At 37.0% G+C, this 16,891-nt stretch overlaps 1 protein-coding gene across 1 annotated transcript in view; it reads right to left on the minus strand.

Annotated features, from left to right (window-relative positions):
* ZGRF1 (zinc finger GRF-type containing 1) overlaps positions 1 to 16,866 on the minus strand; it is a 94,363-nt gene extending 77,497 nt beyond the window's left edge. Inside the window, exons 1-5 of the mRNA XM_040626259.1 lie at positions 16,746 to 16,866; positions 12,928 to 13,017; positions 11,478 to 11,558; positions 2,200 to 2,259; positions 128 to 313 (exon numbers count right to left, since the gene is read on the minus strand). Of these exons, the coding sequence (XP_040482193.1) occupies positions 128 to 313; positions 2,200 to 2,259; positions 11,478 to 11,558; positions 12,928 to 12,948 (348 nt within the window). The 5' untranslated portion in view covers positions 12,949 to 13,017; positions 16,746 to 16,866. The remainder of the gene's footprint in view (positions 1 to 127; positions 314 to 2,199; positions 2,260 to 11,477; positions 11,559 to 12,927; positions 13,018 to 16,745) is intronic.
* Between the last annotated feature and the right edge of the window lie 25 nt (positions 16,867 to 16,891).

Raw genomic sequence — 16,891 nt, forward strand, 5'->3', positions numbered from 1 at the left:
CTCTCTACCTAAACATATATTATGAAGTACCATTTTAATGATAGAGTACAATAGTTTCAAATTCACTACTTCTTGAAACAGCATTATAAATATATATTGATTTATTATTTTCAACAGAGAAACTTACAGTAAACTTCCTTTTTAAGCCAGCAGGCTGACATCCAAGGGACCGGCCAGAGGATATAAATCTCCTTGGATTTAACTCTGGTGCTTCTTTAATGACATCCTGTTTAATAGCTATGCTTCCAGCAACTTTAACTTCCTCAACTGTGATTAAGTACCGATCACTTTCTAAGTCATCTCCAGGCTTCACCTAAATTTTAAAGAATAAATTTTAAAAAACAAATAAATTTTTAAAAATAAATTTAAAATCATATACATCTAATTATTTGATTATGTGTTCCAGTAGGCCATTAGCACTAGCAAGACACAAAAGATAATAATCATTAAATGTATGAATCAATAACTAAATCTTCATTTATTATTATAAACCAGTTAACTACCAATAAGCACAAAAAAGGATAATTATATAGCAAAAAATTTTCACTAATTTGCTTATTCAGTAATACATATATGAGACCCCTGGTTGCATGCAGGAGGTACAAAGACAAAAAAAAAAAGAGGGGTACAAAGACAAGCAAAACAAATATACCCCTTCCCAAGGAGTTCACTAAGAATCCATACAACTAAATGTAATTTTTAAAATTAGAGCTATCGGGGCACCTGGGTGGCTCAGTCAGGTGTGTCTGCCTTTGGCTCAGGTCATGATCCCCGAGTCCTGGATTGAGTCCCACATCTGGCTCCCTGCTCAGCTGGGAGTCAGCTTGTCCCTCTCCCTCTGCCCCTCTCCCCATGCACGCGCACGGTCTCTTTCTCTGTCTCAAATATATACATAAAATCTTTAAAAAATAAATAAATAAAATTTTAAAAATTAGAGCTATCAAATACCAATCATATCTTTATAAATTCATGTCAACTACATGCTCATAATTACCACAAATTAAAAATTAGGTAAATTATTACTATTGCTTAAATCACATATTCCAAAAGCATTTAAATTAATAAACAAAATATTTTTAAAAATGGGGTGCCTAGATGGCTCAATCAGTTAAGCGTCTGCCTTCAGCAAAGCTCATGATCCCAGGGTCCTGGGATTGAGTTCCACATTGGGCTCCCTGCTCAGCAGGGAGTCTGCTTCTCCCTCTCCCTCTGCCTCTCCCCTCTGCTCACACTCTCTCTCTCTCACTCACTCTTTCTCTCTCTCAAATAAATAAAATCTGTAAAAAAAAAAAAGATTATCAACCTAGTTGGTGATACACAAAATCTGTGTATTATCACAGATAATATGCTTAGTTTTTCCTAATGAAATGATTTAAAACAAAATAATAACAACAGTAGTTATGCCCAATTAAGCATCTACTAAGATAATGCTTTTCATAGACCCTTTTGATAAATGCAAAAATACCACAACCACTATTAATGCTACAAAAATTTTTAAAGATTTAACACCATAGCTAAAATCAATACAATGATAATAAGAATATTCATTTTAACACTTTTAGAATCACCAGACTGAACTATACATAGATTATTTCTAATTTTTAGACCAACACAATAAAGTCTGTGTTATGGTCTATGTTTTACAGTACAGAATTTAGACACAGAGAGGCTAGGTTAACTAGGAAGCATTTGAAAGTGGGAAATGAACCCAGAATGACCAAACTTTAATATCCTTATTCTTTACACTAAAATAAACCTTTAGTTCCCTTTCTTTTTCCAAAAGGGGAGAACAGAGGATATCTGAGAAAATATTTATAGGTATAATTTCCCAAAATATTTCCCATTGTAGTTCTCAGCCTGTCAAGGCCACATTATACAATTAGGTTACAGAGCCACTCTCTGGTGTCAGATAGCAGCCCTACCACTGTAATTCTATGAACATGGGCAAGTTATTGAACCTTTCTGTACTGCACACCTAATCTAAAAAAAATCACAGTGTTGTGTAAAGATTAAATGAAACAATACCTAAGAGTTTTTAGAACAGAGTGTGGCTAACAATAAATGTTGAAGAAGTACTAGCTATAGTTAATATTATTAATACCATGACTACACTCTAACAATATTCACAAAGGAAGTAAAGAAATTTTTTTAACTTAGAGATTTAAGTAAATTAAAAATAGGATAGAAACATTAAAATACCTCAAGACACTTAAGAAATATACTCTCCAAACATTGTCCTTTGTCATCATATAAAATTGCCTATATTAAAACAAAATAAGTGTTAAAAAGAAACAATAAAATTCTGCTTTTCTTAAACATCTTCAAAGAATAGCAAATCAAAAATGGTTATATAAGTAAATCCTATAATGAAAGAATTACCCACTTTGTTTTGGATTAGAAAGTACATCTATTTCAAATTCCTAAGCAACTATTCAATCTGTGCAAGACAGCAAAGGTATATGCATAAGAAATTCATGAACTTAATTTCTGCCAGGAGGATCCTGGAATGGAACTGGGAAGAAAACAGAATTGGAATGCATCAGAGGGCAAAACAGGAGGAGAGATGAGTAAACAGGGGCACCTGGGTGGCTCAATCAGTTAAGCGTCTGCCTTTTCGGCTCAGGTCACAATCCCAGGGTCCTGAGATTGAGACCCAAGTTCCGTTCTCTGCTCAAAAGGGAGTCTGCTTCTCCGTCTGTACTCTTTCTTTCTCTCCCAAATAAATAAAATCTTAAAAAAAAAAAAAAAAAAGGATGTGGCATGGAGGATTGGGGAGATGATCAGTGCTTGAAATAAGTCATCAGCATTGGGATAAGAGACTTATATGAAGTAAAAGGAATAACACTTGTTGAATGGAAGCAATAAGGAAGAAAAAGGGAGTTAAGGTAATTATAATTTTCTGGCTTTCTCCTTGTGTCTTTAGCGATTTTATATAGCAGTTTCTCCACTAGCCCCGTCAATATTGCTGTTTACATCACTTCGGAGAATAGTTTGGCAGTTGCTTAAAAGGTTAAAAACAGAGATGCCATGTGATCCAGCAATTCCACTCCACTCTGTATATATTCAGAGAAATGAAAACATATGTCTTCACAAAAATTTGCACACAAATGTTCATAGCAGCATTACTCATAACAGCCAAAATTGGAAACAACTCAAAAGTGCATCAATTGAAGAAGAGAGAAATAAAATGTGATCTATTCACACAATAGACTATTACTGAGCAATAAATGGAATAAAGTATTGAAGCATGCTTCAACATGGATGAACCTTGAAAACATGCTAAATGAAAGAAGTCATTCAATGAAAGACCACATATTGTATAATTCCATTCATGCGGAAAGGTCCAGAATAGGCAAATCAATGAGACAGTAAGTAGACTAGTGGTTGCTTAGGGCTGGGAGGTGGGTACTAAGTAGTGACCAATACTGAGTATGGGATTTCTTTCTTGGATGACAAATGTTCTAAAATTAGATTGTAGTAATGGTTGCAAAATTCTGTGAATATACTAAGAAACAATGAAATGAATTCTTTAAATGGGTGAACTGAAAAGCATGTGAATTATTTCTCAATATAGCTATTTAAAAGATTGGTGTTTAAAAAGGCACTATCTTGGGGCGCCTGGGTGGCTCGGTCGCTAAGCATCTGCCTTTGGCTCAGGGCGTGATCCCAGAGTCCTGGGATCAAGCCCCACATCAGGCTCCTCCGCTGGGAGCCTGCTTCTTCCTCTCCCACTCCCCCTGCTTGTGTTCCCTCTCTCGCTGGTTGTCTTTCTCTCTGTCAAATAAATAAAATCTTTAAAAAATAATAAATAAATAAATAAATAAATAATAATTTTAAAAAAGGTGCTATCTTTTCCCCTCTGTTCTTTACATTCTATACTCCATTATTTTTTTTAAAGTAGGCTCCACATCCAGTATGGAGTCCAGTGTGGGGCTTAAATTCACAAACCTGAGAGCGAGACCCAAGCTAGGATCAAGAGTTGGATGCTTAACTGACTGAGCCACCCGGGCACCCCTCTATACTCCATTCTTGAGTGATATCATCCACACAAACCCGATCATATCATGCTTCTGCTCAAATCCTTCCAATGTCTCCACAGCTTATAAAGAATAAGTACTAAAGTTCTTACAATGACCAAAAAGGCCTACATAATCCCCTTGATCTCCATTCTCATCCTTGCTCCCTCTACTCCTTGTTGTCTGCCAAACCCACTAGACAAACATATTCATTTAGTTTACTGGTCTGTCTCCTCCATGTTATTTCCATGAAGTCATGGGTTCATGTGTTTTGTTCCCTCTGCATCCCCTAGAACAGTGTGTAACTCATAACAGGTGCTTAAAAAACATCTGTTAAAGAAATAAATGTAGGGGTGTCTGGGTGGCTTAGTTGGTTGCACATCTGCCTTCAGCTCAGGTCATGAGCTCAGGGTCCTGGGACTGAACCCCACGTCGGGCTCCCTACTCAGCAAGGAGTCTGCTTCTCCTTCCTCCTCTCTCCCCTTTTTGCATGTGTGTGCTCTCTCTCTCTCTCTCAAATAAATAAAACCTTAAAAAAAAAAGAAAAAAAATATAAATGTATGAATCCACTCCAGAAGCTTCAAATATCATCTAAATGTCACATACTCCCGATCAGTATTAGTAGCCCAGAACTTTCCTGAATTCCAGGTCTCTACAGCCAATTACTTAAATGTTCCTATGACACTACAAATTCATTAAGTTCAAAATGGAACTCGAAATCTTAATTTTAAGGTGCCTGGGTGGCTCATTCGGCTAGGCATCCGACTTTTGATATCGGCTCAGGGCATGAGCTCAGGGTCATAGGATCAGGTCCCAAGTTGGATTCCACACTCAGTGCAAGGTCTGCCTGAGATTTTTCTCTCTCCCCCTCTGCCCCTCCCCCTGCTTGCACAAGTGTGTGTGTGCACACTCTCTCTCTATGTACATATATGTATATATAATAAATAAATCATTTTTAAAAATCTTAATTTTTTCTCCTAAACTTGCTTTTTCTTTTTGAGATATCCTATCTCAGTACCATAATCACAATACAAAACCTGAAAGTCATGGATTCTTCTCACCCTTCATGTCCAAGACCTCCAGGTTCTATAATATTTATAATTATAAATTCTATATGTTCTATAATATTTACATTAATATGTTAATATTAAATATAGTGAATATAAATATTAAAATATTATTTAATATCAATGTTTAATATTTAATATTCTATNCCAGGTTCTATAATATTTATATTTATTACATTTATAATATAAATATTTTCACAATTTCTCTCTAATCATCCTTTCTCTCCATTGTCATTGCTAATGCCTGGTCAGACCCCCATCACTTTTTGTCTACATTATTCTTTAGCCTACAGTCTTCTTAAATTTAATCTTTCATCCTACACAGCTTAAAAGTTATGTTACACATTGCTGCAGAATGATCTAAAACAGAAATATGATTATGTCACTCTTCTGCTCATAATTCTTCACTGGCTCCTAAAGCTGAGTATACAAAGTCCGTTGTGATAGGACTCCTGACTACCTCTTTAAGCCATATATTCTACAATTACCCAATATGAGCCCTTCATTTCAGGCATATTTAACTGATTATGGTTCCCCAAATGTTTAATAGTTTCATACCTCCATGTTGTGGTAGCTATGACACCATCTTTAGCTCCCCTCCCTCCAACTTATCAATTCTGTTTACAAAACAAAACGAAAAATACTCAAAAAATACTCTTTACCTAGAAAGACCTCTCTGAACCAGAATCAGACTTTGATATCGCTCCCATAGAACCCTAAGCATATCTCTATACGTGTTATAATCCTATATTCTTAGATAAAAGCTGCTTGAAGACAAAAACTGTAAGTTACAATTTACTGCATTCTTACAATGTGCCAGGTACTTTGTTAAGTCAAATAAATAAATAAAATCTTAAAAAAAAAAAATAGATGACATGACTTAAACCCAAGATATCAGCAATGAGACCAACCCTTTCTAAAGGGCATGGACTTGGAGATACTGTTGTTACTCCAACTAAACAAAAGGCTCAACATGTACCTTTATGATACTGGTAAGTTTACAGTGATTATAACCCTAGGTCTCAACTCTCAGCCCAGAATCTAATCTGTAACTTCCGTTCACTGGTGTAACTCCAATTTACTTGGGACAGTAACATTTTTATTTAAAGTTTACTTATTTATTTATTTTTAAAGTAATCTCTATACCCAATGTGGGGTTCGAACTCATGACCCTGAAATCAAGAGTCACATGCTCTTTGGACTGAGCCAGCCATGTGGCCCTATGGGAAACTGCCTTTTAACTCCTGAAACATTTAGAACTAGACCATGATAAGGCAGTAATTCAAACCAAAATTATCAATGTTTTGAATTAAGGTCATGAATAGGTTTTAGTAATTATGCAATCAATGATTTTAAGGTATTTTGTGTTATTTTAATTTTCAAAAAATATTTTTTACTTTTATTTTTTATTTTTTAAAGATTTTATTTATTTATCAGAGAAAGAAAGTGTTGCACAAGTAGGGGGAGTGGCAGGCAGAAGGGGAAGCAGGCGCTCCATTGAGCAAGGAGCCCAACGCAGAACTTGATCCCAGTACCCCGGGATCATGACCAGAGCTGAAGGCAGACGCTTAACCAACTGAGCCACCCAAGCATCCCCATTTTTTACTTTACAAGGTACTTGTAGGGGTGCCTGGGTGGCTTCGTCTGTTAAGTGTCTGACTCTTGATTTTGGCTCAGGTCATGATCTCAGGATCATCAGATCGAGCCCCACATCAGGCTCTGAGCTGGGCATGGAGTCTAAGATTCTCTCTCTCCCAGGGCACCTGGGTGGCACAGCGGTTAAGCGTCTGCCTTCGGCTCAGGGTGTGATCCCGGCGTTATGGGATCGAGCCCCACATCAGGCTCCTCTGCTATGAGCCTGCTTCTTCCTCTCCCACTCCCCCTGCTTGTGTTCCCTCTCTTGCTGGCTGTCTCTATCTCTGTCAAATAAACAAATAAAATCTTTAAAAAAAAAAAAAAAGATTCTCTCTCTCTCTCTGCCCCTCTCCTCGCCACCCCTGCTCCCTCTCTCTCTCTCAAAAAAAAAAAAGCACTTGTAATGCTTCAATTTACATTTTACATGCATCTAACAGATTAGACAAATTACACATTAATGATTCCAAATGTGTAACTGAGAAATTGATTTTGGATATGCTACTTTTCAATTGAAAGAGAAGGGTAAGTTAATTTTACTAAGTTTATAAACAACATTAGAATACTTACAATATTTTAAGAATAATAACTATGATTATGTTTAATTTCTTAGATACACTAGAAGGATTTAATTCGGAGGTTTTTGCTTGTTAGGGCAACTAAAATGCTAAAGAAAGAAACAGGGGCAGCCGGCTGGCTCAGTCAATACAGCATTCAACTCTGGATCTTGGAGTTGTGAGTTCAAGCCCCACCTTGGATGCAGAGGTTACTTTAAAAAACAGGGGGCAGGCTGGCACCTGGCTGGTTTGGTAGGAAAGTCTGACTCTTGATCACAGGTTTGTGGGTTCAAGCCCCATGCTGTGAGTAGAGATTACTTAAAAATAAAATCTTAAAAAAAAAAAAAGAAAATCAAATAAATTTATAATTTAAAATATTTAAAATTTTATGTTTGTTGATAGATGGATTATTAAAAGTATCTAGCTTGGGGCAACTGGATGGCTTAGTCGGTTGAATGCCCAATTCCTGGTTTTGGCTCGGGTTGTGATCTCAGGGTCATGAGATGGGGCCCTGCATTGAGCTCTGCAGTGGGTGTGGAGCCTGCTTGGAATTCTCTCTCCCTCTCCCTCTGCCCCACTCATGCTTACATGCTTGCTCTCTCTCTCTCAAAATAATAATAATAATAATAATAATAATAATAAATCATTTTTTAAAAGTACCTAATGGGGCACCTGGGTGGCTCAGTCAGCTAAGCATCTGCCTTCAGCTCAGGTCATGATCCCAGGGTCTTGAGATTGTGCCTCACATCGGGCTTCCTGTGCAGTGGGGAGCCTACTTCCCTCTCTCCCTCTGTCCCCCCCCAACTCGTGCTCTCTCTTGCTCTACACTCGCTCTCAAATAAATAAATAAAATCTTAAAAAAAAAAATTTAGCTTGTTAAGTTGACTGAACACTAAACCCACTGAAAGTTAAAGTTAATAGGATTTGTAAATTGAACTTGAAGCCTTAAAGCAAAACTAGTTTTTCTTTTTTTTTTTTTTTTAAAGATTTTATTTATTTATTCTACAGAGATAGAGACAGCCAGTGAGAGAGGGAACACAAGCAGGGGGAGTGGGAGAGGAAGAAGCAGGCTCATTAGCAGAAGAGCCTGATGTGGGGCTCGATCCCACAACGCCGGGATCACGCCCTGAGCCGAAGGCAGACGCTTAACCGCTGTGCCACCCAGGCGCCCCAAAACTAGTTTTTCTTTTTTAATTTTCTGTTTTAATTGTTAATTCACAAATAATAATAATAAGTAGCCTTTTTACATGGAGAAGCTTCTCTTACTGATAACTTCTCAATGATATGTGGAGTAAGAACAAAATATGGAATAAGTCAATCAGAGAAAGACAATTACATGATTTCACTCATATGTGGAATTTAAGAAACAAAACAGGATCACAGGGGATGGGAGGGAAAAATAAAATAAGACAAAATCTTATTGTCTGGGGAGGGACACAAACCATAAGGCACTTTTTTTCTTTTAAGATTTTATTTATTTATTTGACAGAGAAAATAAGAGCACAAGCAGGGGGAGCAGAAGAGGGAGAGGGAGAAGCAGACTCTGCTAAGCAGGGAGCCCGATGCGGGGCTTGATCCCAGGATGCTGAGATCATGACCTGAGCCAAAGGCAGACGCTTAACCAACTAAGCCACCCAGGCACCCCAAAAGACTATTAACTATAGGAAATAAACTGAGGGTTGCTGGAGGGGAGTTGGGTGGGGGAATGGGGTAATTGGGTGATGGGCATTAAGGAGGGCACATGATGTAATGGGCCCAGAGTGTTATATGTAACTGATGAATCACTGAACTCTACCTCTGAAACTAATAATACACTATATGTTAATTAATTGAATTTAAATAAAATTAAATTAAAAAAAAAAACAGAATATGGAGATCTACAAATGCTAACTGAGGAGTAGGACTCCTAACTGCATATATTATCAACTCAAGTGTAATAAAGTTGTTCATTTAAATTTGTAGTATTAAGAGAGACAATAGACTGGTTAGGAGCCCTGGAGCCAAAAAGCCTAGTGTCACATATGACTCCTTCACTCTCTAGCTGCGAGATCTGTGAACAAGCTACTTTATCTCTCTATGTGTCTCAGTTTCAACCTCAGTAAAATACAGACAAAAATAGTACTCTAAAAGGGGAGTTATGTAGACTAAGTAAGTTGACACACTTAAAGCATGCCTGGCACATGACAATATAAGTTTTTAAAAAATCCATTTAGGGGAGGGTGGTGGGGGAGGGGGTTGCTAAACAGATGAAGGGAATCGAAAGATACAAAACTCTAGTTATAGAATAATGTACAACACGATGACCATAATTAATAACACTGTATTGCATATTTAAAAGTTGCTAAGCGCTAATCTTAAAAGTCCTCATCACAAAAAATAAAAGAAAAAAATTTTTTTAACTATGTATGGTGACAGATGGTTAACTACACTTATTGTGATCATTTTGCTAGTATACAAATATCAAATCATTATGTTGTATATTTGAAACTAATATTATGTTAAATGTCAATTATATCTCAATAAAAATAATAAGCAAATTGAGCAGATTGCTCTCCCTAATTGGCTGGGCCTTATCCAATCAGTGGAAGGACTGAAGAGAACAGGAAGATTTAGTATGAGAAAACTCCTCCTGCCTGTCTCTGAGCTGGGACATAGGTGCTGTCCTGTCCTTTTGATTCAAACTGAAACACTGGCTCTTCCTGAGTCTCAAACCTCCCATCATTATACTGAAACTACACAATTGGCTTTTTTGGGTCTCCATCTTATCAACTACGATCTTGGCACTTGTCAGCCTCCACAATCACATGATCCAATTCCCTAGAATAAATCTCTTCTTTCCCTCTCCCTCCATATATATATATAAATATATTTATATCTATATATATCTATATCCACATATATCTATATATATGTGTATGTATATATATATATATATATACACACACACACACACATATGTATGTATACACCCAGAGATTGGGGCATCTGGGTGGCTCAGTCAGTTAAGCATCTACTTTTGGCTCAGGTCGTGATCCCAGGGTCCTGGGATCAAGCCCCGCATCGGGCTCCTTGCTCAGTTGGGAGCCTGCTTCTCTCCCTCCATCTGCCCCCCAAACTTGTGCTCTCACTCTCTCTCTCAAAATAAATAAATACAATCTTAAAAAAAAAAAGACAGAGATTAAAGAGAAAGATTTATATATATTTATATATTTCTGTGTAAGTACATATATGACTGAGTTCTAAGGAATACTTCAAAGTTTGAGAAGAGAATGAGCCCACAGAAAATACTTAGATGTCAGTAAGCAACCTCAGGAAAGTGTGGTGTCACAGAAGTCAAATGAAGAGTTATTATGAAGAATGGAGGAGCCAAGAGTGTTGCATAAGGTCATGAGAACTGGTAGGAGAAGACTACAATTCGGCAGATGGAGATACCTGGGGTGAGAAAAGAAACCCATAAAGAAGAATCACCATATCTAGTAAAGTGAAAGATCACCCCAGTAAATAAGTCTCTCAAGACTGATAGGATCATATCATAATCAAAGTAAATGATTCAAAGAAAACGGGAAAATAGAAGAACGCTATACATAATTTTAGGAAGTGGCAGCTTTCCTAAAATGGTGTGTCAACTCTATATGTATCATTTCACTGTGAGCATTATGGTGTTAGAAATATATCGTAATAGAGTTTTTTTGTATCATTAAACTCTTACTGCCTGCAAAGAAAAAATGTGCCAAAATAACTAAAAAGTTTTACAGAAGATCTCATTGAAATTTTAAAAATCAAAACGGGGCGCCTGGGTGGCTCAGTCGTTAAGCGTCTGCCTTCAGCTCAGGGCGTGATCCCAGCGTTCTGGGATTGAGCCCCACATCAGGCTTCTCCGCTAGGAGCCTGCTTCTTCCTCTCCCACTCCCCCTGCTTGTGTTCCCTCTCTCACTGGCTGTCTCTCTCTGTCAAATAAATAAGTAAAATCTTTAAAAATTTTTAAAAATTTAAAAAAAATCAAAGCAAATTAAATAATATTTACTGAACTTTTAAAATGCACAAATTAATCACCGTAATGTGGCAGTCATTTGACAACTTCTGTTTTCATACTATATTAGCTTATGGACATATCTAACATTTTATCATCTACAGAGTCTTCTTAATATTCAATCAAAAGGCAAGAATCTAGCTTTTGGACCCCATAGTCAACTGCTTGTACTTACTTTGTTTCCTAAGTGAGTGATCTTCAGAATTCCATCTTGCCACACTTTTGACTTCTTCATCTTTTGGTGAGTATACAATACCTTATTTCCAAAAGCACAAAAGAAATGGTTTCTGTTTACATGTATTAAATGTTTATTGAAATGAAAGATACCATAACAATAACAACAAAGCATCAGGCCCCTGGATGACTCAGTTGGTAGAGCATGTGACTCTTGATCCCAGGGTTTTGAGTTCAAGCTCCATGTTGAGCATAGAGCTTACATTAAACAAATAAATAACAAAAACATCACTTTTAAAAAAAGAAACTTAGTAGTAGGAGGCAAGGCAAGGGAGGAAGGAGAGGTAAAATCTAAGGAGAAAACTGAAAAGTTAACTGAACAACAAAAATCATTTTGAGCTTCTCAGTTCTCAGTGGGAAGGAAAAAATTTGTTGTGTTACACAGACATCATGATCTGTGCTCAAAATGCAGTCCAGAGACTCCTAGAGGTTCCCAAGACTTTTTCAGGGGTCTTCAGGTCAAAACTATTTTTGTGATGTTATTTGCCTTTTTACTCTCATTTCTTTGAGCATGCATAGTGGTCTCCCAGGGTTATGTATGTGCAATGTTGCAAGATTCAATTTCATACTATATGCAGAGGCAGATCTGAGAATCTAGCTGTCTATTAAATGCTAAGGGGATTTGCAAAAAAATGTATAGCAATGCTACTCTTTTCAATGTGTTTTTTTCTTTTGTTGTTTTGGAAAATATAGTTATTTCCATTTTTAAAAAGTAACTTATGTTCAATGTAATGGTTTTTTTTAATGTATAAATATTTTTTAAATTTCTGTTACAATTTCTCATATGAAAGACATCAATAGACATAAGCCCCATAATCAGAAATTTTCTGGGCTCCTCAATAATTTTTAAGAGTATAAAAGCATCCTAAGACCAAACAGTTTAAGAATCACTGATCTAGATAGAAGAGGCATGGCAATTCTTCAAAAGAAATCATTTCCTGATCCTAACAAAGAGCTTACAAAGGGTTTGTTCCAAAGGATTTTGTATAACTAATGTGAGTAGTAGGCAAGAGATAAAGTTGCCAGAAAAATATAGGGCAGTATTTGAGACATATATACTTATACCAAAAAAAATTATTCACTGTTTATCTGATACTCAAATTAACCTTAGTGTCCTGCTTTTAAGTTTTGGGGTTTTTTGGTTTTTGTTAAATCTGTCAACCCCAGTGAGACATTTGTGAAATGTGGAAGGAAGAAAGAAAAAAGGAAACAGTGGGGAGCCTGCTTGGCTGGCTCAGTCAACAGAGTATGTCACTCTTGATATCAGGGTTGTGAGTTCAAGCCCCACATTGGGTATAGAGATTACTTGAAAATAAAATCTTTAAAAAAATTGAAAATAGAAGACTTAAAAAAAAAAGAAAAAAGGAAATAGAGAAAACTGTAAGACTCACAATAAATTCCTGGCTTTCCATTATTTCTTCTGAAATTATAAACCAGTCATGTCCAGAAAATAATGGTGGTTATTCAATTATTTATATGACCTAAAATAAAAGTAGACAAAGAATATTCAACCCTGATGAAAAGAATATCAAATATGACTGTTTCCCACAAACTCTTGACAGGAGAGAGGAATCTAAGAGTTCTAAAACTATGTGATTACCAAGGGAAACCCAGGGGTAATCAAATTATCTGACTAAGTACACAATAAGAGTGACCCCACCTGGTGGAAAAAGAATTTACCAAGTAAAGCAAAACTAAGAAAAATATATAAAATAATTAGTAGTGCGCTAAGCTTTTTTCCAAGCGCCATAACATGTATCAGAAAATGATTCCTCTTCCCCCAACATTTGAGTTCCTTATGGAAAGAGCTTCAACTTTCCATTTTTTGAATTGCCATGGCCACCACAAGATGGCCCCCTTGCTTTTTGAATTTTTCCTTTTATAGCCCAAAGTCAAGATATCACAGTATCCAGGATCTAATACACAAATTTCCTCTGCAAGGAATAATCTTTTTAATATCACTGCAATGAGTACTGTATTTATTCTATGCTACTGGATAAAACTGCTATTGTGGGCAAATTTGGAAATCTAAAATTACTGATGGTGAATTGAAGAAGTAAACAGAGAAGCCAAACAAAAAATTTCTTTTCTAAAGCAATGGTTCCAAAAGTTGATCCCTGGATCAACAGCATTAGCAGCACCTGGTAACTAGTTAGAAATTCAAGTTCTTGGGTCCTACACCTGACCTTTCAAATCAGAAAGTCTGAGGCTGGACTCAGTACTTCATTTTAACATGCCCTGCAGATATAGTGATACATGCTCAAGTTTCAGAACACAGGGCTAAAAGACCTAGGATGATTTAATAAAACTATAATTTGCAATTCTGGATTCAATTCCCCCTTCATACATACAAGATATACCACATACATATTATTTATAAATTACATGTATTTATTTAGTACTTCCTTTAGTATTTGCCAGTACTGCTAGGCTGAGGTACTATAATGAACAAATACTATTTCTAACCAAGGAATTTTCAGTATAGCAGGTTGATAAACAGTAATTACAATAAAACATGACAGAAATAAGCACAGGAGGGGCACCCAACGGGGTCTATGGCATCAAATAAGGCTTCCCGAAGAACATAATGTCTAAGCTGTAAACTGAAATAACCATAACCAAAAGAAGATGCCAGGAATGTATTTCCAAAAAGGAATCAATATATACAAGGGCCTGTGAAAGAGCAAGGCATGACCAAGGAACTCAGTACAATTAAGGGGTCAATTTAAGATAGTGAATAGTGAGAGAGAAGACTGAAAAAATGAGCAATAGTAGGAGTCAGAGGGCCTTCTATGCTATGCTGAGTTGTTTGAACTTTATTCTTTTTTTTTTTTTTAAGATTTATTTATTTATTTATTTATTCGACAGAGAGAGACAGCCAGTGAGAGAGGGAACACAAGCAGGGGGAGTGGGAGAGGAAGAAGCAGGCTCATAGAGGAAGAGCCTGATGTGGGGCTCGATCCCATAACGCCGGGATCACGCCCTGAGCTGAAGGCAGACGCTTAACCGCTGTGCCACCCAGGCGCCCCTGAACTTTATTCTATAAAGGCAGTACGAAGGGTAGGGTTTTAAGAATAAGATTACATAATCTGACTTGGGTTTTACAAAGATTGCACTGGCTGCTGAGATAGGAGAGATAAGGGATTAGGCAAATGAGATATGAATACTCACCCCATAACATAGTTCACAGGACAGGACTCAAGTCTACAGACGCACTGCCTTCCAGAAATAAAACTCCCATATCCCTCCCCTCAAACCCAAAGGAATTGCTAAATGCCTCATGAATGCCAAAAAGATAACAAGGGCCCAGAGAAACACATCATTCACTACTGCTTTTAGAGCAACTTGCTCTCAACACTGAATGTGTTGGACATATTACATCTGTATGAGACTACATGGTGTAGGCACAGTGCTTGGCATGTGACAGTTATTGATATGAGATCTCTTTAATAACAGCTATCATTTATTCAGTGTAATTTTATGCTAGACACCTAACATGCTTTAAATGCTCACAACCTTATGGTGTACATATTATTTTTTACATTTATTTTACAAAAAAGGAAACTGAGGTATATAATAGTAAGTAATTTGCTCAAGATCACAAAATAAATAAATGGTAGATTCAGAACTCAAAACTAAGTAGTCTATGGGGCGCCTGGGTGGCACAGCGGTTAAGCGCCTGCCTTCGGCTCAGGGCGTGATCCCGGCGTTATGGGATCGAGCCCCACATCAGGCTCTTCCACTATGAGCCTGCTTCTTCCTCTCCCACTCCTCCTGCTTGTGTTCCCTCTCTCGCTGGCTGTCTCTATCTCTGTCGAATAAATAAATAAAATCTTTAAAAAAAAAAAAAAAAAACTAAGTAGTCTAGAGGTCCCGGGCTGGCTCAGTCTGCAGAGCATGCAACTCTTGATCTCCAGGTCATGAGTTCAAGCCCCATGTAGGGCATAGAGTTTACTTAAAAAGAGAAGAATAAATTTTAAAACTAAGTAGTCTAAATTCTGGTGCTCATACTCACAAATATGACATGACTATTTATTGAGTACCTAGTATGTCAGGCAAAAATTGGACTACTTTATTTTATGCATGTTACTTATATATAACATTTGTCAATCTCAGGATCCCGAAGAGTAGACATCACCACAACATACAGAGTAGTAATCCAGTATTTACTAATTTAGGATTACTTATATTCTATTTAGGAACTGCAAGATAAATTCCCCATTGTTTTCCTAAATTAGAGATATTACTTGCAGGACTTACAGCTTAAAAGGAATTGTGAATACCCATACCCTCATTAAGTGGTAAATTAGATTATAATAAAACAAAGCCTAGCTAAAAAAAAAAAAACTAACTTTATTTAAAAATGTTTAGAAGAGGCCTAATTCCTGCTTTCAAAGGAGTCAACAGCCTTTTTTTTTAACCATTAAATAGGAAAAACGGTATTAGCTAACAATGACATATTTAAGTGAAGTGCAAAATAAAAAAATTTTCTTAAAGTCTTCATCTGGCCATCTCTAGTGTTGACCCACCTCTAACGGGTGAAAGTTTAAGGTACAAAGTTTTTAAAGCGGTACGGAGACCTCATATATCGTGATAATTATATAACCACAGACATGCACACATAACCCCCCAAACATATATATCCCCATACGTCCTTACGCTGCTTTATTCATTCATATATGAAATTTGGTGTTCTCAACAAAATATGAGCCATTCTTCTTTTTAAGTACGAGATGTTTTTGGTCTTTTTGTTTTGGAACAAACAAGAATCTATAAATGGTTCACAGATTTAAAAGTTCCAGAGTCTCGAACCCAATATCCTGTTAAGAAGCCATTCAGTCCAAATAACCAAGAGAAGCCCACATTACATTTGCCAATAATTACCATGAATCTGTGTAACCAAATGGCAATGAGACTTGACCCTCTGTCAGTCCTAAATGCAAACAGCAAAACCCTCTCCGGTCCTTACACTTAGGCGGGAACTGCAAAGTAGAGGCTGGGAAAAGCGGTAAAGAGGAGGCACCAATTTTACAGAGATTCGGAGCAAGGTGTGACTGTCACTATCCAAACCTGGTTCCATATAGCACCAGCAACGGTCCGCTTCTGGCGGAATAGATTCTTTCAACCCTTTGCCCTAAACTGCGACGCCGCCTCTCCCTTAAATCCCTTTGTCTATCCACCCTCACTCCGGGGAAACAATTGACTTTACCTGTCCATAAAATCCACTTTCGAATTTCTCCCGCGAAAGACCGTGACGTCATTAACCCGGGACCGCACCAGATCAGGACCCAAAACTCAGCCCGCCCACCACAACCGGCGTTTTCAAACCGCCAATCAAACATTTCATTGTCTGCG

Source organism: Ursus maritimus, unplaced genomic scaffold (assembly GCF_017311325.1).
Source record: "Ursus maritimus isolate PB19 unplaced genomic scaffold, ASM1731132v1 scaffold_11, whole genome shotgun sequence".
Classification (NCBI taxonomy): Eukaryota; Metazoa; Chordata; class Mammalia; order Carnivora; family Ursidae; genus Ursus; species Ursus maritimus.